Source organism: Lactuca sativa, chromosome 5 (assembly GCF_002870075.4).
Source record: "Lactuca sativa cultivar Salinas chromosome 5, Lsat_Salinas_v11, whole genome shotgun sequence".
NCBI lineage: Eukaryota > Viridiplantae > Streptophyta > Magnoliopsida > Asterales > Asteraceae > Lactuca > Lactuca sativa.
Genome location: NC_056627.2, coordinates 292591116 through 292617330, shown reverse-complemented (window position 1 = coordinate 292617330; position 26215 = coordinate 292591116). Strand labels below are relative to the sequence as shown.

The following is a 26215-nucleotide window of genomic DNA, read 5'->3' as shown; positions in this document are numbered from 1 at the left end:
GCTGCAGGAAATGCGGCAAGCCGCACGAGCAGGCGTGCAGGTTGGGATCATCAGGCTGCTACAAGTGCGGCAAGTCTGGGCACTTCAGTAGGGATTGCACTGCTCCGGTAGCAGTTATTCAGACATCCGAGTTGCTGTGTTTCCATTACAACCAGAGGGGCCACAAGAAGGCCAATTGCCCCCAGTTGACAGTTTCAGCGCCAGTGAAGGCGCCAGCTCCAGCGACCCTGCGGATCACGGATGGATGACAGGGCAATGCAGAGGCTCCAGTGGTGAGGAGCCGGGCATTTCAGCTGACTACCGAGGAGGCATGCGCCGCACCCGATGTGGTGACGGGTATGATTATTTCCCTCTATTTTATTTTTATGATGCTATGTTATTGATATGTGCTCTGTATGTATATGTATGCATTAGGATCGTTCCATGTGAACAGCATTCCAGTTCAGGTGTTGTTTGACTCGGGTGCGTCCTGATCATTTGTTTCCCTTGCGCTTAGTATGAAGTTTCATGAGTCATCGGGCGGGTTAGATTGCCCTTTGGAGGTAGAGATTGCTGATGATCGATCGGTGCGAGCATCGATGGTATTTCGAGATTGCGTGTTGCGTTTGTTCGAGGAGCACTACTTGGTAGATTTGGTTCCCATTCCGCTACGTGGGAACAAGGTGATTATAGGCATGGACTGGTTGAGCCCTAATGGGGCAGTGATAGATTGCGCGTAGCAGCTAATGCGAGTCAGGACCCCAGGTGGGGGAGAGTTAGTGATTCATGGTGAGAGGCCACCTTGCAGACCCACTGTATGTTCAGCAGCAAGGGCTAGGAGCTATCTTCAGCAGGGATGTGCATGATATGTCGCGTATGTGATGGATACCCAGGAGGCGGGTAAGGCGACAGTGAGCGAGGTTCCGGTGGTTCGAGATTTTGCAGATGTCTTCCCGGAGGAGCTTCCTGGGATACCTCCGGAACGACAGGTGGAGTTCAGGATTGACCTCGTTCCTGGTGCGGCTCCGATAGCCAAGGCACCGTATCGGGCTCCTCCCGAGATGCAGGAGTTGTCTACGCAGCTGCAGGAGCTGCTAGACAAGGGATTTATTCGTCCCAGCAGTTCACCCTGGGGAGACCCGATTTTGTTTGTGAAAAAGAAGGACGGGTCGCATCGAATGTGTACAGATTACCGGGAGCTGAATAAGGTAACGGTGAAGAACCGTTACCCACTCCCGAGGATTGATGATCTCTTTGACCAGCTTCAGGGAGCGTCTTGGTTTTCCAATATCGATTTGCGTTCGGGATACCATCAGATCAGGGTCAGGGAGGAGGATGCGCCGAAGACCGCGTTTCGGACGCGCTATGGCCACTATGAGTTCGTGGTGATGCCGTTTGGGCTCACCAATGCTCCTGCCGCGTTCATGGACCTCATGAACCGCGTATGCAGACCGATGTTGGATCGGTCTGTGATAGTCTTTATCGATGACATCTTGGTTTATTCCAAGACCCAGGAGGAGCATGAGGAGCATCTGAGAGAGGTGTTGGAGACCCTGAGGAGGGAGAGCTTGTATGCCAAGTTCTCCAAGTGTGAGTTTTGGTTGCGCGAGGTGCAATTTCTCGGACACCTCGTCAACCAGAACGGGATTCTGGTCGATTCGGCCAAGGTCGAGGCCGTGATGAGATGGGAGGTTCCGAAGTCTCCATCTGAGATTCGTAGTTTCCTGGGATTAGCAGGCTACTATCGGAGGTTTATTCAGGATTTCTCCAAGATAGCCGTACCCCTGACGCGGCTGACAAAGAAAGTCGTGGTCTTTCGGTGGGGACCCGAGCAGCAGGCTGCATTTGAGACACTAAGACAGAGATTGTGCGAGGCGCCGATCTTAGCCCTGCCAGAGGGCGTAGAGGATTTTGTGGTTTATTTTGATGCGTCCATTTCAGGGTTGGGCACGGTATTGATGCAGATGTGGGCATGTCATTGCCTACGCCTCGAGGCAGCTCAAGCCTCACGAGGCGAACTACCCGACGCATGATTTGGAGTTGGGGGCGGTGGTTTTTGCCCTCAAGATTTGGCGACATTACCTCTACGGGGTTCGATGTACCATTTACACGGACCACAAGAGTTTGAGGTACCTCATGGATCAGCCGAATCTGAACATGAGGCAACGTCGGTGGTTGGACGTGGTGAAGGATTATGATTGCGAGATCCTCTACCACCCGGGAAAGGCCAATGTGGTGGCTGATGCGCTTAGCCGCAAGGCGGCGCCGATCAGGGGCGTATGCATGAGGATGACCGTGGTGACTCCCCTGTTGGAGCGAATTCAGGAGGCTCAACAGGAGGCTATCAAGGAAGAGCATCGAAAGAGCGAGCGTGTGGTGGGTCAGGTTTCCTCCTTCGATTATGATAGCCGAGGACTATTGACACTACACCGTAGGGTATGGGTGCCGTATCACGGAGGCGTGCGCCATATTTTGATGGAGGAGGCGCACAAGTCCCGATTCTTTATTCATCCCGGGGCGACGAAGATGTATAGCGATCTTCGTCTAGATTATTGGTGGCCCTACATGAATCGGGATGTGGCATGGTACGTTGAGCGGTGCTTGACCTGCAGGAAGGTCAAGGCCGAACATCAGAGACCGCATGGCAAGATGCAGCCGTTGGATATTCCACTGTGGAAATGGGAAGATATCACGATGGATTTTATCACGAAACTTCCCAGGACCGCGCGTGGAGTGGATTCGATTTGGGTCATCATGGATCGATTGACCAAGAGTGCTCACTTTATCCCGATTCAGGAGAGCATATCGTCCGAGAAATTGGCTGACATCTATATCAGGGAGATCGTGGCGCGGCACGGGGTGCCAGTATCGGTTATCTCGGACAGGGATGTGCGTTTTACTTCCAGATTTTGGAAGAGATTTCATGACGAGTTGGGCACTCGTTTGCATTTTAGCACCGCCTTTCACCCGCAGACGGATGGTCAGAGCGAGCGGACCATCCAGACCTTGGAGGATATGTTGCGGGCGTGCGTGTTAGACTTTGGTGGTAGCTGGGATACCTATCTTCCCTTGGCCGAGTTCTCCTACAACAACAGCTACCACGCGAGTATCGACCTCCCTCCATTCGAGATGTTGTATGGACGGAGGTGCAGGACCCCGATATGCTAGGGTGAAGTTGGCCAGAGAGTCATGGGGAGCACCGAAGTGGTGCTCAAGACGACCGAGATGATCCAGCAGGTTCGGAGCAGGCTTCAGACTGCTCAGAGTCGACAGAAGAGTTACGCCGACAAGCGTCGATCCGACTTGGAGTTCCAAGTCGGGGATATGGTTCTCTTGAAGGTGTCGCCTTGGAAAGGTGTCATTCGATTCAGGAAGCGGGGCAAGTTGGGCCCAAGATTCATCGGACCGTTCAGGGTTGTAGCCCGGGTGGGCAAGGTGGCGTATAGACTGGATCTGCCAGTCGAGCTCAGCCAGATCCACAACACTTTCCATGTTTCTCAGCTGCGGAAGTGCCTAGTGGACGATTCAGCAGTAGTGCCTTTAGAGGATATTCAGGTTGATGACAGCCTGAATTACATTGAGCGCCCAGTCGCAATCCTCGACAGGAAGTCGAAGGATTTGAGGAACAAGAGGGTGGAGCTAGTGAAGGTGCAATGGCAGCACCGCAAGGGTTCGGAATGGACTTAGGAGCCGGCGGACGAGATGATGGAGCATTATCCCGAGCTGTTTCAGGATCGAGCAGCAGACTTCGAGGAAGAAGTCTAAAATAAGTGGGGGAGATTTGTAACACCTGGTTCCTGGTATGTATTCTTGGTTATTAAATCTCCTTATATTGCATGATTAACCTTGAACTCGGCGAGTTAAAGGACTAACTCGCCGAGTAGAAGCGGGACTAGACGCGGGATCTACTCGGTCTACTCGGCGAGTAGGTCCGAGGGACTCGGCGAGTAGACCCTGTCTGGACTTAAACCCTAACCCGGGTGTTTGCACCCTATTTAAACGATCTAACCCAACCTCCATTTCCCCTTGCACTCCCAGAGATCTGTAGAACGAAACCGTAGCCCCTTTTGTGTCCTTGTGGGTGATTTTTAGCATTTTGAAGGTGGTTTGGAGCTTGGGAGAAGAATGAGAAGGTTGAAGAGTGCAAGAAGGGAAGAAGATCTGGAATCTACTCTGTGAAGGGCTTCTATTCAGGTAGAAAAGTTCCTACCTTGATCTTTAGTTCATTGAGTCCTCTTTTTGTCCCTAAAAAGAGGTTTTAAGCCCTAAGAACCTAAATCTCTATGTGTCTATGGTTAATGTTCTGCAAGGACTTCGGATTTGGACCTTTTGGTCATCCTAGTAGCATAAAGTCTCTGTGGTTGAGGTGATTGAGGTCCCCATTGAGTATAGGACCTCTTAAAGAGCTTGGAATTGCATGTTTGAGCTCATAAGGCCATGCATGCATGTAAAGTTTGCAACTTTACGTGGTAAATGAGCCCTAGGACCTTGGATCTATGGTTTTGAAGTGTTGCATGTCCCAGATCTGGCCTACTCAGGGAATGGTTCGAAGGACTCGGCGAGTTATGTGAAGATGGTCGTCGACTCGACGAGTTTGAAGAATAACTCGGCGAGTCCTATGAAGATTGCCTGGAGCTCGTCGAGTAGTTCCTCAAACTCGGCGAGTCATATGAACATCCACAGATCACGAGGGGTTTAAGCATCGAAGGCTCAACCCTTCATACCTGTGCGCGGAATTAACTGTGTAACGTAGTCCCGAAACCCCAAACCCTCGTATGGGGTGTTCTGGTGTGGATTGAAAGCGAGCAGGGGATCTGCTCGAGGAACTCGGCGAGTTGGGACTCGAGTCGGCCCCATAGTCTCGGGTAGCGAGTCAAGGGTGACTCAGTGAGTGGGGAGAGGGACCTGGTGAGTGGGACCGGATCAGTGAGGGATGGACTCGGCGAGTCCAGTCAACTGGAAGTTGACTTTGATCTGGACTTGGCTTGGTAAGGGGTAAAAGGGTCATTTTACCCTAAGAACATCTAGCGGTGTTTGACTGATCATTTTGTGGGAATTATAGCCGGGGGACGTCCGGAGCAGCAGCAGTAGACAGTCAATTCCCACACAGACCAGCAGCCTTTTCGAGGTGAGTTACCTTCCAGTAGCGGTGGGTCTACGGCCACAATGCCGGCCCACCAGTAGGAGTTGTTATTAGAAGATTGTCTTTGTGATATCATCTTGGTTTGATACTACCTGGTATGTTATGTGCTAGCATGATCTGTTTTATGTGATAGTATAGAGATCGGTTGTTAGGACCGAAGGGATGTGCAGACACCCCAGAAATGTCTGACAGTATATGATGATGTGTTTGCATGCTGGCTTGTTATGTTATATGCGATAGAGGTAGTGGGAGGGGACTAGTCCTCGAGGATCGGTTGTCAGGACTGACGGGTAGTCAGCACCCCAGAATGGCTTGACACGGGTAGGACGGCACCCCAGAATGGCCGCACGGGTAGTTGGCGCCCCAGAATGGCCATACCGGGTAGTCAGGCACCCTAGAATAGCCTGACAGTATTTGTGTTATGTGTTTGCATGGTATGTGGTAGGTTGGGGGAACTCACTAAGCTTTGTGCTTACGGTTTTCAGATATTGTTTCAGGTACTTCCTCAGCTAAGGGAAAGGAGCAGGCGCGGTAGCGGCTCACCACACACGCACTCCTTGGTTCCGCAATTATGTGTTTTACCTGGGATTGATACTCAGATATTTTGAATGTTTATCTGTTATGGATTTTAAACTTGGTTGTCGATGTGAATTGGTTTAACTAATCAATGTTTTAATTGTTAATGTTTCCTAAAGTAATGTCTTAAAAACGAAATTTTTAGACGTGAAATTTGGGACGTTACAGGATGCCAATGTAACTCAACAACATTCCATTTTTAATGAGTTAGTTCCATGGAAAAAGCAGTTCCCAATACTTGGTATGAGGTTCAAAGATCCATTCTAATTAAAAACAATGTTATACAACTATGTTGTTACGAACGGGTACCAACTTTTCTTAGAGAAAAATGATAGGAAAAAATTGTTGGTTAAGTGTTGCAAGGGTGAGTGTACATTCAGGTTGTGGGCATCTTGGATGAGTGATGAATCAAGCTTCCAAATTAAGTCTTTAAAGTCAGTCCACAAATATGCAAGGAGCTACAAGTTAGGGTCCATGGTCACTTATGCTTGGATAGGGAGTCATTATACAAGAGAGTTCTTACTTAGACAAAAGATGAGTGTTAAAAAGCTAAGAACAGTTGTGTCACAGAAGTTTGGTATTCATGTTAGTGTTGGTCAATGTAGGAGAGCTAAAAAATATGCACCCCAACTAATAGATGGTACCCAAGTTGAACATTATGCAAAGTTATGGTCGTATGCAGAAGAGATTAGGATATCAAATCTAGGTAGCACTGTGAAAATTGATGTAAATCGTATGCCAGATGGGAAGAAATACTTTAGTAAGTTCTATGTTTGCTTTGATACACCGAAGAAGGAGTGGAAGGAGGGATGCAAGAAGATAATAGGTTTAGATGGTTGTTTCCTTAAAGGGATCTGCAAAAGGGAGTTATTATGTGTTGTTGAAAGGGATGCAAACAATGAGATTTATCCTATTGCATGGGCAGTAGTATGTGTGGAGAATAAGGAAAATTGGAGGTGGTTTTTGGATTTACTCATTGATGACTTGGGACTTAACTTAGGCTATGGATACAGTGTAATATCGGATCAACACAAGGTAATTTAATTGTTTGTAATTAATTTTGCTATCTATTTGCATCCTTATTCACTATATTTGGAATTTGTTAACAGGTTTTGATTAAGGCTGTGAAAGAACTCCTTCCATATGTAGAGCATAGGCAGTGTGCCAAGCATATTAGCCAAAACCTTAGGAAAATGTATAGTGGTGCCCAATATGAAAGCATATTCTGGAAGGCATGTAAAGTAACAATAGAGGTAGATTTTAAGGTTTCCATGAAAGAGCTTGAAGTGCTAGACCCAAGTGCTTATCAGTATCTGATAGACAAAGACCCCAAAACATGGTCAAGGGCCTACTTCCAACCAGGAAGATGTTGTGATGCTATGGAGAATGGAATGTCAGAAAGTTTTAATGTTGTGATTGTTGATGCTAGGAAGAACCCAACTATCACCATGCTAGAGGAGTTGAGGATGTATATGATGGAGAGGGTGTTCAACAAGAAATGCAAGGGTCTAGGAAGGGGCAACCAAATTTGTCCAACAATTAGAGAAATAGCGAATGAGATTAAGAAGGGTCTAAGACATTACCAAGTTTTACCTAGTGGACTAAATCAGTTTGAAGTAAGAGGAACTACAGATGCTTATGAGTTGGATCTTGAAGAAAGAACTTGCTCATGCAGGCTTTGGCAGCTTAATGGAATCGGTTGTGTCCATTCTATTGCAGCTATTAGTTTTATGAATAGGGATGTGGAGTCATATGTGGACAAAATGTTTTGTAGCATCACTTACATGAAGGCATAAAAGTTTAGGTTAACACCTATGAATGGAAGTATTTTGTGGCGTGCAACTGATTACACCCCACCTTTACCTCGTGTTCGTAGAACTATGCCTGGGAGACCTGCAACTAAAAGGAAAAGGGATGTAACTAAAAAACCCAACCCAGTCAAGTAAAAAATCAAAGAAAACTACCCAAACACAAAACAAAGGTAAGGAACAGGTGAAGGTATCTAAGGCTGGGAAAAAACAAAAATGTAGCCTTTGTAAGATTGAAGGACACAACAAAAGAGCTTGTACTTTGACAAGGCCTCCTAAAATCAAAGCTAGAAGAAAAACAAAACAGGTAAATAAGTATTTAAATGGTTAATCTTTACGATTTCTTTTTAAATTTCTAATAATGTTTCATATTGGTCAATCAGGGTGTAGCTGAAGCACTCAATGAGGATGATGAAGGTAATCAAGCTAATGCAATGAATGAAGGTGATGAAGTGCATGAGGGTGATCAAGCAGTAAATGATGATGGAGGAGCAGTAAATGATGGTGGAGAAGCATTCAATGAGGTGCATGTGCAACAAGACTATGATGAGGTGGAACTCACTCCTTTGGAGTTTGATGCATCAGCAAATAAAGAACCTAGTCAGGTTCATGTGCAAGAACAGGAGGCTAGAGAAACACCAGTTGCAACCCTATTGAAGAAAATTAGGAGGAAGAAATCTGAAAGGATTATCAAGTTGAAGTTGGGCAAGAAAGTTGGTGGCGTAGATGCACCTGGGAATTCAAAAGCTAAACCTGTTACTCTAGAAGAACTTTAAGTGTTTGTTTATGTGATAGGAACATGGTATGTAGTGTGAAATGATGTTTTTTGGTGTATTGTTTTTGTTTTTATGAAACTGCTATTAACTATGTTAGTTTGTATGAAACTATGTTGGTTTATGTGATGTGTATTTTGTGTTAAATAAGTTGGTAGTTATTTTGAGCTTTTTGTTGTGTTTATTTGAAGTTGCATGCATGACAAAGGACTTGTCTGGTTAAACTACATGGCAAGGGAATATATTTGCATATATAGATAATTTAAAATTGTCATTGATTATGCCCTTATAAGTTGGTTGTTATTTTGAGCTTTTTGTTGTGTTTATTTGAAGTTACATGTATAACAAGGACTTGTCTGGTTAAACTGCATGGCAAGGGAATATATTTGCATATATGGATAATTTAAAATTTTCATTGATTATGTCCTTATGTACCACGTGTGGTCAGTGGTCCATATACCCTTACTAACCCTTACTTTTCCATATATACCCCTGCACATAACTCTAAAGACAATGCACTTTTAAGTGGACCAAGTGAGTTCCTTATGGCCGACAATGTGGTACCCACACTTTAATTTTTAAAAGGAGCACATGCATATTATAAAATTTAGCAAGGTATATCACAACTAGGATCTTTCATATCATTCATTGAATCTACACAAAGTCATTACAATGGTTCCCATGTACTACCATCCCATTACATCTACATTCCATTACATCTAACATCCCATACACACACTGATTAAACAAGCATTCAACCAAAGACCTGACTATACATTACAACTAGGATCTAACCATGACCATGTACCCATACACCCATATACCCATACACTTCGCAAAAAAGCAAACAACTTTTAACATCCACCCATACATTTTCCAAAAAACTGGTTGGAATTATATACCATCAACCATAAACACCTATTTGATCAGCTGCACTTTTCAAGACCATTTCAACCACATGTAATAACTACAATTACCATAACAAAGATCCCGCACTTCAACATTTTGTTTTACTTCATCAACTCGATCACCTGTGTCTCAAACACTTGCTTATCTACTTTCATAGCTTGCTACAGCTTAACCAATTTCTTTTGAACCTTCGAAACTTCACTAAACTCTTCTTTCCTTTTAAGCTCAAACCTCATCTTGCGAAGCTGTTCTTTGTAGTAACCCTCCTCCATTTCTTTGTCTTTCCACATAAAGAACTTGCATTTTGGACCTTCAACTGACTGATTAAAAGGGAAAACCAGAGTTAGGGTTAGGGTTGCAATTAATGAAAATGTGTACATTCCCAACTCAAAATAACAAATACGGTGTAAGTAAACAAAATGAATACTCACCAAAGAGTTTTTGCAGTTCCAAAACCTACGAGCTACATTATCGTCGGTCCAGGCAGTCCTTTCCATGCCTGTTGCGTCTTGACAATCACAAGGTGGACAAGGGTCATCATCACAAAGGTTTCCAACACGCAGGAGGTTGATCAATCAACTGGAAGAGGCAGACATTGTTCTGATTTTATCGATTGAGTGTAGAGTATCGGGAGGGAGGCACTGACCTAATTTGACAAAGTATCGTCGATGGTTCAATATAAGGTTCAATTAAGGAAGGTTTCCACGTTAAAGATGACATGGTCAAATGCTTGTCCACAAAAACCAATACACGTCAGCGATGACCCTTAAACTGGTAACATTTTCTCTCATTCCTTTAATTAGCCGGTATTTACTAACATTAAAGATCAATTAAGCACAAAAAAAACTTTAGTGACTAAATATACAACAAATTGACAAAACATTAACGTGCTACAGTGTCAAAAACTCACATGATTAAAACGGAGTTGATAGTTTGAGTGTGTAACTACTTCTCCGTACCCCCTAAAAGTTGAAGCACACGACATTCAATTGCCAAAAATAATACATGTACAAACCATTATATGCTACATGTGTCGCAATACATAATTTTCATACAAACAAATGAACTTGCTTCTTGCAGCAAAAATTATTTTTTTTTCTGTTTAAGGTTATTTCACCCCTTAAAATTCGTATCATAAAATCCTAGGGTTAAATCTGGGAATATATGTAAATTCCTCCAAAATTTTGGGCGCCCATATATTATATCTACAATCTACAATGAATGCAAGATTTGTGTTAGTGTTGCAAATCCCACCAATGAAAGAAAGATAAACGGTTAATTATTTGACTTGGTCAAAAGCATATAGGCTTTTTTCATTCTGAGCCACTCTTGCATTTTTCAACACCAGAAGAATCACAAAAGCACCAGATTTTCTCTAATCTGCTAATGGAAAAAAACAAGGCAATAACCATCGCAATTCTTTCTTTTCTTTCTCCTGGCTAAGTAAATGGCCATTCTTTTTCTCTTTAAACCACCTTTTTTCCTGTATATTATCCTCATCATCATGTTTCCATGGATGTTGAAAGCTTACATGACCGATGCAGACGCTTTGCTTAGAATCAAGAAATCTTTGAATGATCCTGAGCCTCTTGATTCTTGGAAACTCGGAACACAGCCGTGTGATGAAGTAATAAGATGGGTTGGTCTTGTTTGTACAAATGGGATCGTTTCTAATCTTCATCTTAAATCAATGAGTTTGTCTGGTAATATCGACTTAAATGCCCTTTCGCAAATGCCAGGCTTGAGAATCATTTCCCTTGAAAACAATTCTTTCTCAGGCCCTATTCCGGAATTCAATAAGCTTGGATCTTTGAAGGGTCTTTACCTGTCAAGGAACCAATACTCCGGCGAAATCCCGCCGGATTACTTCGCCAACATGAATTCCTTGAAGAAAATATGGTTCGATCGAAACAAATTCACAGGTAAAATCCCTTCTTCAATTGCTCAACTCCCGAACCTTTTGGAATTACACCTCGAAGAAAATCAGTTTTCCGGCCAAATTCCACCCATCGGTCAACGGAGTTTGCAGTCGCTCAACCTTTCGTATAATAACTTGACCGGGGAAATTCCAACGGGTTTGATAAGATTCGATGCATCGTCTTTTGAAGAAAATCCTGGGCTTTGTGGGGCGAAATTTGGGAAGGTGTGTCATATTAAAACTCCACTTACCGCTGATAAACGAAAAGAAAAACCATCTAAAAAGTTTCTAAGGATAGAATACCTACTCATGCTTGTGTCTCTCATAATTCTTGTTCTAATGGTTGTCGGAATCTTCGTATTGGCGAGGAGGAGAAAAGATAATTCAGAGACGATTGGGATCATGGAGAGAAATAATCTTGAAGGTTCTGTAGGTTTAACGATTTGTAGTATCGGCAGACCAGAAGCTATTCCGGGGCAGCAAGGATTTGGAGCAGGTCAGGCGTCGTTATTGGCAAAAAAGAAAGCTGCAGCTGTCGATTTGATGTTGTTAAACAACACTAAAGGAGTTTTCCGGTTGTCGGATGTGCTGAAGGCCGCTGCAGAGGTGCTCGGAAATGGCTCGCTGGGGTCATCATACAAAGCCACCATGTCAAATGGGATGACTGTGGTGGTGAAGAGACTGAAAGAAATGACTTTGATCGATAAAAATGGTTTCGAAGGTGAGATGATGAAGCTAGGAAGACTCAACCACCCAAACATCTTGTCGCCACTAGCATGCCATTATCGGAAACAGGAGAAGCTCTTGATTTACGACTACATTCCCACCGGAAGTCTACTTTACTTATTGCATGGTAATTAGCATCAACCTTAGCAGAATTATTAATTTGTTTTACGGTTTTACCTAATTTGCAGATATATAGATAGATGAATTCATGATTCATATCTTTCAGGTGACAGAGGAGAGAGGCACGCCGAGCTCAACTGGTATGCTCGGTTGAAAATCATCCAAGGAATCGCACAAGGAATGGGCTACATCCACACCGAACTTGCCACATTAGAGTTGCCTCACGGCAATCTGAAATCGAGCAACGTACTTATCGGTCCTGGTTACCAGCCACTAGTCGTGGATTTCGGTCTGCATCCCATGATTGATAAACACTACGTCGCAAATGCATTAGCAGCTTACAAAGCTCCCGAGGCAGTAGAAAATCGTCAAGTGTCACCTAAATCCGACGTTTATTGCCTCGGAATCGTAATTCTCGAAGTCCTCACCGGAAAATTCCCTTCGCAGTACGTTAACAGTGGCCAAAGGGGAACAGATGTGGTTCAATGGGTAAAATCGGCGATGGAGGAACGTCGGGAGGTGGAATTGTTGGATCCGGAGATCACCGGATCGAGTAAATACATCGGTGAAATGAGAAAGCTGTTACATATCGGTGCAGCTTGTACGGAAAGTGATCCGGAGTACCGAGTAGACATTAGAGACGTAATTTGTAGCATAGAGAATATTCAAGGCGGAGACGAGAGAGCGATTCAGATGGTTTCATCGTTGGGAGATAGATACGACGATGCAGCGAGTACGATATCGGATGCTTCGTATTTGTCGTTCGCCGCTGAGGCTAAAACCGGGAACAACGAATTGGCCCAACGGAATAACGATACTTTTGGGTATCGAGTATCCTAATTAGTTATTAGTATGTGAAATCGAAATCGAAAGATGTCCCCAAGATTTGTAAATATCATTGGGCCCATGGTTTCCTTCTGGAGCTGTGCTAGTGCTATCCGCCTGCAACAATGGATGCTCCTAGCTAGGGTTAGCCTTCGGATGTGATAATTAGAAGAAAGGAGGAAGGCAGTTAGGCAATGTACTTTATATCTTTTTCCTTCAAATGATAGGAGCAGGTGTGTTTTCGAGGATGAACAACCTTCAAGAGCTTTTATTTTATGGGCCTGTCATGGGCCTTCGGCCCACTCAACAGTCGACACCATTTGAAAATTTGGGCTTGATACTTTGAATCAAGTGGACAATTTTTATTAACAGACTTAAAATGGGTTGATTTTCTAACGTATATTTATTGAATGTTACAACTGATTAATTAACACATCAAATTATAATTTGAGTATTATATGATTAAAATTAAATATATTATAATTAAACTATTTAAAATAGAATAATCTAAAAAACTATAGAAAGTTGGATATATTTTGTATGACTTTGGGTGTGGTTCAGTCTACTTAAGTTTCAGTTTTGTTTTTTGTTTTGGTTGATTTACTTTTAGATTTAGATGAATAGATGGAATTATATATTTTTGTGTTCGATAAAGAAAATGTGAGATGGTGATTATGAAAGAAAAGAGGCAGAGGGGAATTAATGATAGATCATTTGATTATATTAATTAGGAAAAATGGATTGCAAATTGCAGCTGTAAATCACACGTGCACAGCGGATTCAGAGAGATACTCTCTCCATTCATGGAAGAGGAGTAGCAGAATCTAAACCTGCACCTGCACACTAATTAAAATTGACAACTAATACACAACACTCTTTGTTACTCCCCATAAGCCGATAGCACATAACCCACCTTTACATCCATTGGGACCACAAAAAAAATCAATAAACTTTAACATGATATACAACAAAGTAAGTTTATTTAATATAATGTACAACAAACTGACAAAGTACATTTAAAATATAAAAATGTGAAAAGATGTCATTCGGCTCATATACATGTGATCTTATCATAAAAAGTCTCTTTAGATGAGATTTGATTCATGGGAAAACCAAAAGTTTATACACTTTTTTTCTTAATGGTAAAACCAAAATTTAGTCTTAGGCTATTCATTCGACCATATTAGACGATTATACCATAACTATACAATTTTAATTTTTTGAATTTTAATAAATAACCAACAGCTTTGCAAGTATATATCGTGAACTCGCGTGTATACTAAGCCATGAAAAAAACCAAAGGAAAAACCATAATGCTTCAAAGAATGCTCGTTATGCAACAAAAATGCCACAAGAATATTCTAAAAAACAATAATAACAAATAGAGAAATTAAATATCATCTTACTTTTTGATCCTACCAATCATCCTATCCATTTAAATGATAACATGTGTTATATTAGTATCTTAAAACACCATTAAATCTCATTAAATAAACATTAAATGTTACACATGTCACCATTTCATTGAATATGAGGATATATAGGAACAAAAAGTAGAAAAATATTTAATTTCTCTAACAAATAAGATGTTATATAATTGGTGCTAATGTAACATTTTGTTCCCTATCAATGCATTGTTGGTTCTTTGTTTAACAATAAAAAGTATCTTGCATTAACTTTATATTTTTTACTTTTAATATATGATAGATTACTATAAAATAAATTGCTACATAATAGTGGAAAGTATGGAACCATGTCTTTTCACCTCTAACTAACTACTATATAAATCTTTAAAAAAAAAAATGATAAGTCATTGATATTGACGAGGTATTCAAGCTCTTATACTGAACATTGATAATGCGTCAAACACTTATTGACATTTCAAGTGAGTGTTGTGAAAATATTGTTGTAGATGATTCCATTGGAGAATGTATATTTTAGTTGTTATTGAAATATTTTTCATGTCATAGGGTTGTGTGTATCGTCTTATCGAACACTTCCGTATCCCTCGACATGTTATTCTAGCTTTTTTGGGATCTTTTAAGCTGTTTTTTTTTTCTTTCTTAGAAAGATATCTTCGTGTCGGGGAAGTGCGTGTGTTGGGTTACTGAAAGCTTCATATGTCTCGACATGTGTATCCTTGCTCGTTTTGGGATCTTTTTAAGGTGATTGTTTGATTTGTTAATATCTATTGTGAAGGTAGTGATATGTTTATTTTTGAGAAGGCAAATATGGATGAGCATATCTAAATCTACTCCCACTCATGTCTATAAATAGACACAAATAACCTCATGAGTTAATAGTCTCGTTAATGATAACCCCTTGCATAGATTATATAAATATGACCGCAAAAATTAAGTATATCACAAAACAACACACGAGTTTGATTTGTCTTGGTTGGTGAGCCTCATGATTTCGCATTTCTTTTCGTGGTTACTTTTGAACATACTATTCGTATCTTATCTAATATCTACATGAACATACCACATTATGAAATAGTAGGTTTTTATTTTTAGACAATGTCTTTAGATATACCCGATCATGAAGACGATGAAAGTTATTATATCACCAAATATATCATTAGCGTGTTATGAGAAGACAAACAAATAGGTTAAAAAGAGTTCACTAGGGCGAATAAGAACATGAATGTGGATTTGAAGTGTCCAGTTAATATTTAGAGATGCATGAGAAGAAGAACAAACAACTTATAAATGATTAATGTCTTTGTAGTCAACATACGATAGAACATTTGTGTGTTATAGGATGCTTGAAACGAAGATTACATAAAATCTTCAGAAACTTTGATATTCTCTCCTCCTAGTGGATAATCTATACAAATAACATCCAAAAATTCAACTAAAATGCGATAAAATTTCGTACATTTTTAGTGAGTGGAACTTGATCATTAAGGCAATGACCATATTAGTGATTGAAACTTGATCTCCCTCCTGATATTCGAGAAAAAGTCTTTTTTGAAAATGTATTCTTCGATCATTTTTGTTTTTATGTAAAATTTCTATTATTATTGCTCTTGGTAGTTTTCATCTCTATAATTGAAACAAACAACTAAAGAAACTTAAATGACCATACAAAAAACGTTTTATATATATAAGACTAATGAGTCGTTGGTTTATCTTAGTTTTTTCATCTGTAACTAATGGACATATCTTTAATGATGCTCGTATCCCCAAATTCATCATTACTCAATCGTTCTTTTGAACTCGATGATCATAGAACATTGAGGAAGAATGTAAGTATGTAACATTCTCGGCGGATGATAGAGTTCCAAATTGAATACATTATAAGCTACATGTTTGCTTTCTCATACCTTAGTCTTCATATTAAACACATACACGTATGTCATAGCTGAATACATATATAACCTCACGATTGACAACAATAAGTATTTATGTATTCATGGTTGACTGAGTACGTCACGAATGTACACAAATTATTTCTCATGCATGTTTAACTATTATATTTGTTAGCGACAATTGAAACTAACTTAAACAAATCACACGAAAAATAAAATGTCATTGTGAATGTATAGCTGAGGTTCTACATGACATAAAGAACCTTAGAGAGTTCGTAAAACAATTTAACGTGACTTGTGGTTATTTTATTACAATGTATAAAATGTTGGTGATTTTCGTGTCACTATTTCATTTTATGTAATTAGAACTAACATGTAAGCTAAGGGGCTTCATAATTTGTACTATAATATATGTACGGGTTTGTGCGGGGTGCACGCATGTATAAGATCGAATTAGAAGCCGGTTCGACGACAAGTCAGGGTCTGGAAGCAGTGCCCCTGGGTCCGAGGTTTCCAAAGGGGCAACGCCCCTAGCGGGGTCCAAGCCATGGCTGGGGTCCCACTGAATTCTTGAGGATGATTGTGGTAAAACTAACAAAATTCGTCAGTTTTGGAAACCCTTGATTTATCATTAAATTTCGGATTTCCTGACTTGCTTCTAAAGCAACCCATAACGGTTAACCGTAAGAGGCAAACCCTAAATCTTGTTTATTATATAAACGACTTTTCTCTTTGAGAAGAGATACACAATCATTAGCTTAGTCCTTAATATTTTTTTTGTTTCAAAATAAGTTATTTTTGTTTTTATACTCATTCAGTACTTATGAATATGAGACAATCATTGATGAAGTGTGTGGGGTTGTTGATGTTTATGTGTAACGTTTCATTTTCACAACAAAAAATTTTCTTTTTTAAATAAGGCAAAAGTCCCTGATTATAAATTTATTATTAAGAAAAAACGTTTATTCCAAAATACATTTATCGAAAATCAGAGTAATATAAGAAATATGGAATCCTCAATACTATTGATGAATGTATACAGTCACGCCTTCGCCTTCCCACGATCAACGATAGAACCTGAAAACATAAACAACTGGGTAAACATAAAGTTTAGTGAGTTTCCCCCAAAATACCCGATACGACAAACGCATTATCATGCATAACGGACCCACACTCATCAGTCTGGAATACCTTGGCCTAATCAGTCATCGGACTAGAATGTCAACATGCAATATGTCCAATTAGTCATCGGACTAGAATACCCAGGGTTTGTCGACATGCCACCTTAACCCAACCGCTCTTCTCGAACCTCCATGCCTACGACTTACAGCCGACCCGTACTAGGTATCTTGGCCTACAACATATAGCAGGACCACCTCAACTTATCCTACCATCATATGACTATCCCACGTAAGATGTCGTGAGAAAAACCTAAAGAAATCATTCATAAGTATTGAATGAGTACAAAAACAAAAATAACTTATTTTTGCAACAAAAAAATATTAAGGACTAAATGTGTACAAAATGATAAATATATTACCATATTAAGTCATTTTTACCGGCTAACCTGGAGTAGCCGGTCATCGGGACTAAATGTATACAGTTTAACAAGTTGAAAGAGTAAATGTGGACGAAAAAAAAATCAGTGATTAAATGTGTAAATATCAAATAATATATGATATTTGTATTAATAAGTCTTTAAATCAAACTTGATACTTATCGATTAACTGAACCATAAACTCAAACTCATATATCTGTTAAATGAACCGTAGCCTTTTCTTAGTAAAATAATTATATCCTGTTCATATAAAATACATGATTTCCATGAATCTTATAAATTAGGAAAGCTAAAGTTTGTCTAAAAAATCTTCAACCATGCTCAGATATTTATATTTTTCCATCCAAAAACATATATCTTTCTGTTAGAAATTAGAATCATTCCAAATAATGTAGCGTATATTTTTAATCTCATTTCTTTTCTTTCTTTTTTATTTTTTGTCGTTCATAATTAATGGTGTGAGTAATAATATATAAATTTTATATCTTAAAAATAATATTCTAACATAAAATATTAATAGTATTGAATAATGTAATTTTAAAACCTTCACGAATTCCCTTGGATTTAATTATTCCAGCAGAATCGTTTGTATTTCGATTATTTTTTAAGTCTCTTGGATTGAAGTCATCTTCTTCCCCGATCTCACCGACCTTAACGAATCACAAAAGCTAGAAACAAATTATATACATTTTATCGATACAAAGATCCAACCCTCCTTTTAGATTTTCGTTTTACCACGCTTTTTGAAACAAAAAGTACTTCCTTTTTCTTGATTACTGTAATGGAACCGGTGGTGAACGACGGCGCCGCCGAACAGATTATCCTCCGATGGGATGCCACGGCCTCGGAAGACGCCAGGGTCCGTATGATCTTCGACGGGGATCGGCAAGAGATTGAGCGTTACTTGCAGGCCGTCGATCAAATTCAACGATCCATGGACTCAACTACACTGTCGGATGATGACCAGCAGTCAACAAAAGTCAACAATGCAATCCAGATCGCCATGGCTCGTCTCGAGGATGAGTTTCGTAATATACTCATCACCAACTCTACTCCGATCGAGACCGAATCTGTCACCGAGTCGATCTCTTCAACTCGCTTGACTACCAGAACCAATAGCTCCCGCAGTGAGTCGCCGGAAAACGATGATTGCAGCAACAGAGGGGAAGACGACGCTGTTTCCAGAGATGGCTCTTCTTCCTTTCCGGAACGCAGTGCGACATTTGAGAGCTGCAGATCTATGACCAGCATTCGCGAGCAAGATCTCATACCATCGGAAAGCATTGCTGATCTCCGATGCATCGCCGAGCGTATGTTCACCGCCGGTTACTCTAGAGAGTGCGTGCAGGTATATGGAAGCGTACGGAAGTCCGTGGTGGATGGAAGCTTCAAGAAGCTCGGTGTTGAGAAACTGAGCATCGGCGATATCCAGAGGCTGGAATGGGATGCGTTGAACACCAAAATCGGAAGGTGGATACGCGCTGCCAAAATCTGTGTTAGAGTCTTGTTCGCAAGCGAGAAGAAACTCTGCAAACAGATCTTCGAGGATCTCGGAACAGCGGCGGATGATGCTTGTTTCATGGAAACAGTTAAAGGTCCGGCGATTCAGCTTTTTAACTTCGTGGAAGCCATTAGTATTAGCCGTAGGTCGCCGGAGAAGCTGTTCAAGATCTTGGATTTACACGATTCCTTATTGGATTTATTACCTGACATTGACGACGTTTTTGATTCTAAACCAGCCGAATCAATCAAAACTCAGGCGACGGAGATACTCTCCAGATTAGCGGAGGCTGCTAGAGGCATGCTATCGGAGTTTGAAGGTGCAGTTCTTCGAGAACCTTCTCGTGTTCCTGTCCCCGGTGGAACCATTCATCCATTAACGAGGTATGTAATGAACTACATAAGCTTGATTTCAGATTACAAGCAAACCCTAGCAGAATTAATCGTCTCCAAACCTACAACCGGATCTAGATACTCGGATGATTCCACTACTCCGGACATGGATTTCACCGACCACGAAGGTCAATCACCATTAGCCCTCCACTTAATCTGGATAATTGCGATACTGCAATTCAACCTGGAAGGAAAATCCAAACACTACAAAGACAATTCCCTAGCTCATTTGTTCATCATGAACAACGTCCACTATATCGTTCAAAAGATCAAAGGTTCATCGGAGTTGAGAGAGATGATCGGAGATCAGTACCTGAGAACTCTTACCAGGATCTTCAGACAGGCAGCTACAAACCACCAACGAGCAACCTGGGTGGGAGTACTGCGGTGTTTGAGAGACGAAGGATTACACACCACCAAAACTTTCTCATCTGCTGGGGTTTCAAAGAGCTCTCTGAGAGAACGATTCAAATCGTTCAATGCCATATTCGATGAAGTTCACAGGACACAATCGTTATGGCTGGTACCCGATGAACAGCTTCGTGAAGAGCTCAGAATTTCCATATTGGAAACATTAATTCCGGCTTACCGGTCGTTTCTTGGGAGATTCAGGAATCATATTGAGAGTGGGAGGCACCCTGAGAATTACATCAAGTACTCTGTTGAAGATCTTGAGACTGCTGTGTTGGATTTGTTTGAAGGATATGCAGCTTCACAACACTCGAGGAGAAGATCACAGTAAAAGGGAGTGTCGGATATTGTAGGATATCATTCTTTGATTATTTTTTGAGTAAAAGAAAGATGAAGCCTCATAATCTGTTAGCACGTTGTATGTTATTTCATCACTTTGTTTCACTTTTCTTGTTAATTATTAACATGAATACTCATATTTAATAAAACTTGCATAACTGCTTTAGTATGCCTTTTTTTATGTTTTTGTTTAGTATTTATATGTATGTGGTGTTGTAAATACATGAATATGCGTCTTTGAAAGTTGGATTTTATAAACTAGAAAAAGGAGTAAAGGAAAATGACATGCAATAACCAAACCCAAATGTAAAAGACTTCTCAGTCTTGTTTGTTGTTTTGCGCCAAATTTTATTTCAACAACCCCTTTCATTAGTGATTTTAACGTCACTTAAAAAAATCGTGTTAAAGTAGATTTATACTATGACGTATGATTTATGTGGTGCCGTCTGTGTAACATCGTCAGAACCTAGACGTTTTTGTTATTTTTAATGATTTTTTTGTAAATAAAATAAAATAGATATAAGTAAATAATAAAAAGTTATAAGTATAACCAACAAAAAGATAATAAATAAAATATATTATAAGTATGATGATATCATAGATAAATTAGAAGTTTCCTAGAGTAAAATTGAGAAGAATATGATTAAGAACCAAAGTTTCTAAATCACGAAAGTTAGGCCTTGTTGACTAAATAGGACTTGAATGTTAACAAAATGGTGGAGAATGGTCATTTATAAAATTTCTTAGTTGCTAGTAACATATTTAGTCATATGGTGGCCAATGTGCAAAAACTAGAAACTTGAGGGGCTTAATGTTCAACAAAACAAGTATATAAGCAAGTTGTTTTCTTTCATCTCTTGTTCATGACGTTTCAACCATAAGAAAGCTTCATCATGACGATTTCACCTCCGCACATGGTGATTTAAAGCTCTTATTAGAAGTCATTAAAGCTTAGGTTAATGAGAATAGAACAAATCAATAGGAGAGAGAGAGAGAGAGAGAGAGAGAGAGAGAGAGAGAGAGAGAGAGAGAGAGAGAGAGAGAGAGAGAGAGAGAGAGAGAGAGAGAGAGAGAGAGAGAGGATCATAAATATCTATTGGGAGGGTGAAGTGGATGTTGGAGTTAATTGGGTGGCATAAATAAACGAGGTTTGGTGGAGATGGATCCAAGTTGTTCTCTATGTTCTCGAGTTCACGATGAGAGAAGTAGTGGAGAATGGTCATTTATGAAATTTCTTATGTTGCTAGTAACATATTTAGTCATATGGTGGCTAATGTGCAAAAACTAGAAACTTGAGGGGCTTAATGTGTAACAAAACAAGTATATAAGCTAGTTGTTTTCCTTCATCTCTTATTCATGATGTTTCAACCATAAAAAGGCTTCGTGATCATTCATCCTCCATTACTCGCCTAAACTAAGAAACCTTAACCCCAACCTTCTTTGCATGTCGTGAGCTCATTTTGGTACTTTTGTGATCTTTAAAGGGAGAATAAGGAAGTTTAGTGCAAGAATCAGCAAGCAATCCGCCTCCACCCCTTGTGTTTACTCTCTAGATCTTTGGTGGGCTTCATAGTTCCATTCTTGTTAGTGTTATCTCATAGATCTAGATGTTTTGGGCACATTTTGGACTCTTGTTTGTGTTTGGTAGGTTAGAAGAGCTAAAGTTATCAACTTTATGACTCATCTATGTCCCTTGGGTATTATATCTTTCAGATATAGAACCTTGTGGTAATTTGTGAATTATACTTGGGTTTTAGGTCATATTTCTCCATATTTGACCTAACTTGGGAAAGGACATGCATGTCCATAAAGTTTGGATTTTTATGGACCTTTAGGGGTCCTAGAAGCATTCTAGAGAAGATAGGTTAAGGGCTTAGTGGATTAAGGGTTGAATGGCTTAAGAACGTCATTTCAGTGTCGCCATGGCATGGCGGGTAGCTACCACGGTGTATGGACTGAAGGAAAGCCACGATTATTTTGTCTGTTAGCTACCACGACATGGCCATTGGGGGTTACAACGTGGAGATTGGCTGAGGCCATATTGACTGTTTGATTTGGATTTTAATCGGGTTTAGACCTGTCGGCCACGACGTGGAGGTCGATTGTTATGACTTTGACTTTGACTTTGACTTTGACCTTGTTGACTTTTGACCAAATTGCTTTATTTAGAAAGTGGACTAGGGGTTCACCTTGTGTGGTTGATTAGGTTGTGTTTAGAACGTGTACTTCTGTTGTGAGAGACGATGTTGATTTCGTCTGTGAGGTGAGTCTCTTTAATGTATTCGTAGGTCGAAGGCATTAATGTCAGCCCACTGGATTATGTTTATTGTATGCTAGCTAGACATGTCAATGGGGCGGGTTTGGAGCGAATCGCCCTTGATCCAAACCCTTTAAAAAAATTAAAAACATGACCTGCCCTATTCAAATAACCCTCAGGGTTTTGAATAATTGAATCCATACCCGTATCCACCGAATCAACGAATACCAGACTTATTAACCCGACCCTTTTTCAATATTACAATTTCACAATGTTGATGTGTGCCACAAAGTAATATTTATCAAAAAAGATAAAATGTCTACTTAAACAATATACACATTACTTAATACTCAAAATTTAATACAAAGAGAAATTTCATCAAATGACCAAAGGGAAGGAGGTGTTTGAACATTTTGACCATGAAAATTTGAGTTTTGTAAAATGACCAAGGGATCCGCAGAGGGGGCTCTGTAGAAGCCTTTTACCTTCTGATGAATTGGAATAGTAACGAGGAATTGAGGTGGCAGCGGAAAAAGACAAAAAAATAAAGTTTGTTGCATACTTCATCAGATGGGGCTTTGGTAAAGGTTGTTGAGGCTCTACAGATCTATTCTTCATCAACATACCTCTTTGAGGAATTGTTCTTCGGCTAACCATGACAAAAATCGGGATTTCATTACTGTTTCTTATCAATTAACCTAGGAAACACCCTAAAAAGCATATAATTGATTCAATATAAATCAAATACCGAGGGTTTCATACAATTTCAAATAATAATTATTTTAGTGGTTAAAAGGGTGTTGTGGAGAAAAAGAACAAGTGGATGAACTTATGAATCAATTTATGTGATATTTTTTAATCTATTTTCCCTAGAAAAAGACGGAGTCCGAGGGTGTATTTTTTACAACAATTTTGACGGAATGGAATCTCGAATTCTAGTTATGTTAGAATGGAATCTCGAATTCTAAGTCAACTTAAACTGTGAATTCCCAAACACATCACATAATGATATGTCGTAATTTCACTTAACTATGATTTTGGCTATTTAATTACTTTTTTTTTCAACTTTTTCAATTGAATGGAATCTCATACTTTCATTTATCTATGATTATGTTGGAATGTACATCAAATCAATATATTAGAATAAGGTTATGTTTTTTGAATGGCCGGTTAGTGGTTAAAAGTTAGTATCTCACACACACACACACACTCATGGCCACTTAAAATGTAGCAAGGTTGTTAGAAAGTATCGTTTTTGGGTTCTGATTGAGTTTGTGTTTTGTTTGTATGTGTCTTGTTTAGGACCACTCATAATCATTAAATTTTGTAAGGGTATTTAATCATAGGATTTGATAATGTGTATTTTTTTGTCAGAGACATGAGCATTGCATATATTAGATGATGAAGATAATTGTGTTATCACAGAATGGTAGTCTTACATATTGTAATTCTCGTATGATGTTCGTCTCACAGAATGTCATTCTCAAAAGAATGATTGGAATCAAATCAACTTTGGACCATTGAAGAAAATCAAGTGCATTTGTTCAAGAATTGTATATTTAAGCATGCCATTTTTTAAACAAAATTGCAAAAATGGTCCATATGGTAGTCAAAATATGTGGTTTTGGTCCAAAAACATTTGGTGGTGCATCACTGGTCTAATTTTGGATACTTTGTGTAGTTTTGGTCCCTATTCCGTTTACTTTAACAACTTCGCCATTAACTTCTTTAAAATGATAGTTTTACCCTTTAGGATCATTTTTGCAACTGTCTTCTTACAAAACTACAAGAACCATTTCTGCATCTCTCCTTTTTAATTTTATTTAATTATTATACATTAATTCTTTTAATTAATTCTTGTTTTTTATTTTTAAATTTTTTTATTGGATTATTATATATTAAAAACTATTATTTTACTATATAACATTTATATAGGGATGTAAACGAACCAAAAAAACACGAATAAGGGCTTTGATGTGTCGAAATGGTGTCGAACTCAGAGAACTGGATAGTTTAGATCAAATAATTCAAGAGTTAATTAAAGTTATAACAGTAAAGTAAAAAAAGATTGTTCTTATTTAAACTAAATTAAACTAGTTTTAACGGTCAGTTAATCACATAGAACTAAAGAGCTAAACGAAAACAATAGATAAGAAGTACTTCCACTAGAATACGAATCCCCCAAGTTTATATGTTTGATTTATTAGAAGTGCAATGGATTAATGAGTTGATTACCGAATTGTAATATGACTAGTTATCCTAGTCAGATTTCCTAGTACTAATAATTAATGAACAACTAACTCAATAGTCATGCAATTAGTGAACACATAATTAATTAAACATATTCAAGTTATGAAGGATATAATCTAGTGATTTCTTGTCAATGGTCATCACAATCAATCGAAGCATAACATGGATATCTAACTCTCTAACACAGTCAAAGTCACCGATTAATATTACCTAACCCTAGGATATGGTCAATCTCTAGTTCTAACAGTCTAATGGTCATAAACTAATTAAGATTCAAGTTAATGTAATTAGATCGATCCTCTCAACTAAACATCACTCAACAATAGGCAATAAAAATCATAACTTTAACATGAAAGGTAAGGTGATCAATTGAACACAAGTATTAACCAAATTCACATAATACAAATAACAAAATCAAAATATATCAACGAAGGTTCATCAAGATCTAATGAAAGTAAAGGTTTTTACACCATATTTAGTAAACTAAAGCAGAAAAACATCACCAAAAGATTGCAAGACACGATCATCAAGCAAACTCGAACTGAAATCTCGATACAATAGCACTTGACTCTAAAAATCCATGCCCCAATTGAATTTCTATCTTCAAAATTGACCCCTAGATTGTTTATGGACTTCAAAACGAAGTAAAACTTGTCTCCACAGGTTGCCAAAGCCCAAATAATCTTCTATCAAAAACATCTATTTTGGGGATTTTAATTATAATAATTATTATTATATTTTAATAATCTATCCATATCTTATGGGTGTTATAGTGGTGTTGTCTAAAATATGTTATCTTTCAAATATTTAAAATAAATTAGGATATGTGAGGCGGGTGGGATTTTTTTGGGTTTTTTATTTAAAATAATAAAGAAAACAGATAAAAACAATTAAAAAAATAATTAAAAAATTAGTAATGCAATAAAATAATACTTTTTAATATATAAATATTATATATTTAATATAATATTTATTAGAATATTATAATTCAATAAAAAATAATTAGTTCAATAAAAACGAAATTAAAAATAATTGACTATAAGAAATTAATAATCTAATAAAGTAATATTTTATAATACATAATCATCAAATAAAAAAGAACTAATCCAATAAAATAATTAAAGGAAAAAGAATTAATTAGAATAAATTAATAATCGTTCTAAAAATAGTTATTAATGTATAAATATTATATATTAAAAATAATATTTTATCAATATATAATAAGTCAGTAAAAAATAATCAATCTATTAAAAACAAATTAAAAAATATAATTAACAGAAATTAATAAGCCAATAAAACTATATTTATTAATATATAATTATTATAAATTAAAAATAGTATTTATTAATATCTAATAATCCAATTAAAAAATTAATCCTATATAAAAAAATAGATTAAAAAATAATTAGTTAAAACA

General features: G+C 38.7%; 3 protein-coding genes across 3 annotated transcripts; all 3 read left to right on the top strand.

Annotated features, from left to right (window-relative positions):
- Nucleotides 1-6232: 6232 nt before the first annotated feature.
- LOC111910090 (uncharacterized) lies at nt 6233-7494 on the top strand. The gene is made up of 2 exons (XM_023905882.2): nt 6233-6733; nt 6808-7494. Exons 1-2 carry the CDS (start codon nt 6233-6235, stop codon nt 7492-7494), a joined length of 1188 nt encoding a protein of 395 aa, XP_023761650.2.
- Nucleotides 7495-10530: 3036 nt separating this feature from the next.
- Nucleotides 10531-13107, top strand: LOC111910353 (pollen receptor-like kinase 3). Its single transcript, XM_023906190.3, has 2 exons — nt 10531-11959; nt 12059-13107. Exons 1-2 carry the CDS (start codon nt 10636-10638, stop codon nt 12790-12792), a joined length of 2058 nt encoding a protein of 685 aa, XP_023761958.1. The 5' UTR covers nt 10531-10635; the 3' UTR covers nt 12793-13107.
- A 5001-nt stretch (nt 13108-18108) lies between these two features.
- LOC111910352 (exocyst complex component EXO70A1) lies at nt 18109-20472 on the top strand. The gene has a single exon (XM_023906189.3). It carries the CDS (start codon nt 18430-18432, stop codon nt 20281-20283), a length of 1854 nt encoding a protein of 617 aa, XP_023761957.1. The 5' UTR covers nt 18109-18429; the 3' UTR covers nt 20284-20472.
- The last annotated feature ends 5743 nt before the right edge of the window (nt 20473-26215 follow it).

Bases quoted from the DNA above. Each gene is read 5' to 3' on its own strand.
- LOC111910090 (XM_023905882.2), top strand. From the start codon at position 6,233: ATGAGTGTTAAAAAGCTAAGAACAGTTGTGTCACAGAAGTTTGGTATT. The intron at 6,734-6,807 runs GTAATTTAATTG...ATTTGTTAACAG, and splicing joins TAATATCGGATCAACACAAG to GTTTTGATTAAGGCTGTGAA.
- LOC111910353 (XM_023906190.3), top strand. From the start codon at position 10,636: ATGGCCATTCTTTTTCTCTTTAAACCACCTTTTTTCCTGTATATTATC. The intron at 11,960-12,058 runs GTAATTAGCATC...CATATCTTTCAG, and splicing joins TCTACTTTACTTATTGCATG to GTGACAGAGGAGAGAGGCAC.
- LOC111910352 (XM_023906189.3), top strand. From the start codon at position 18,430: ATGGAACCGGTGGTGAACGACGGCGCCGCCGAACAGATTATCCTCCGA.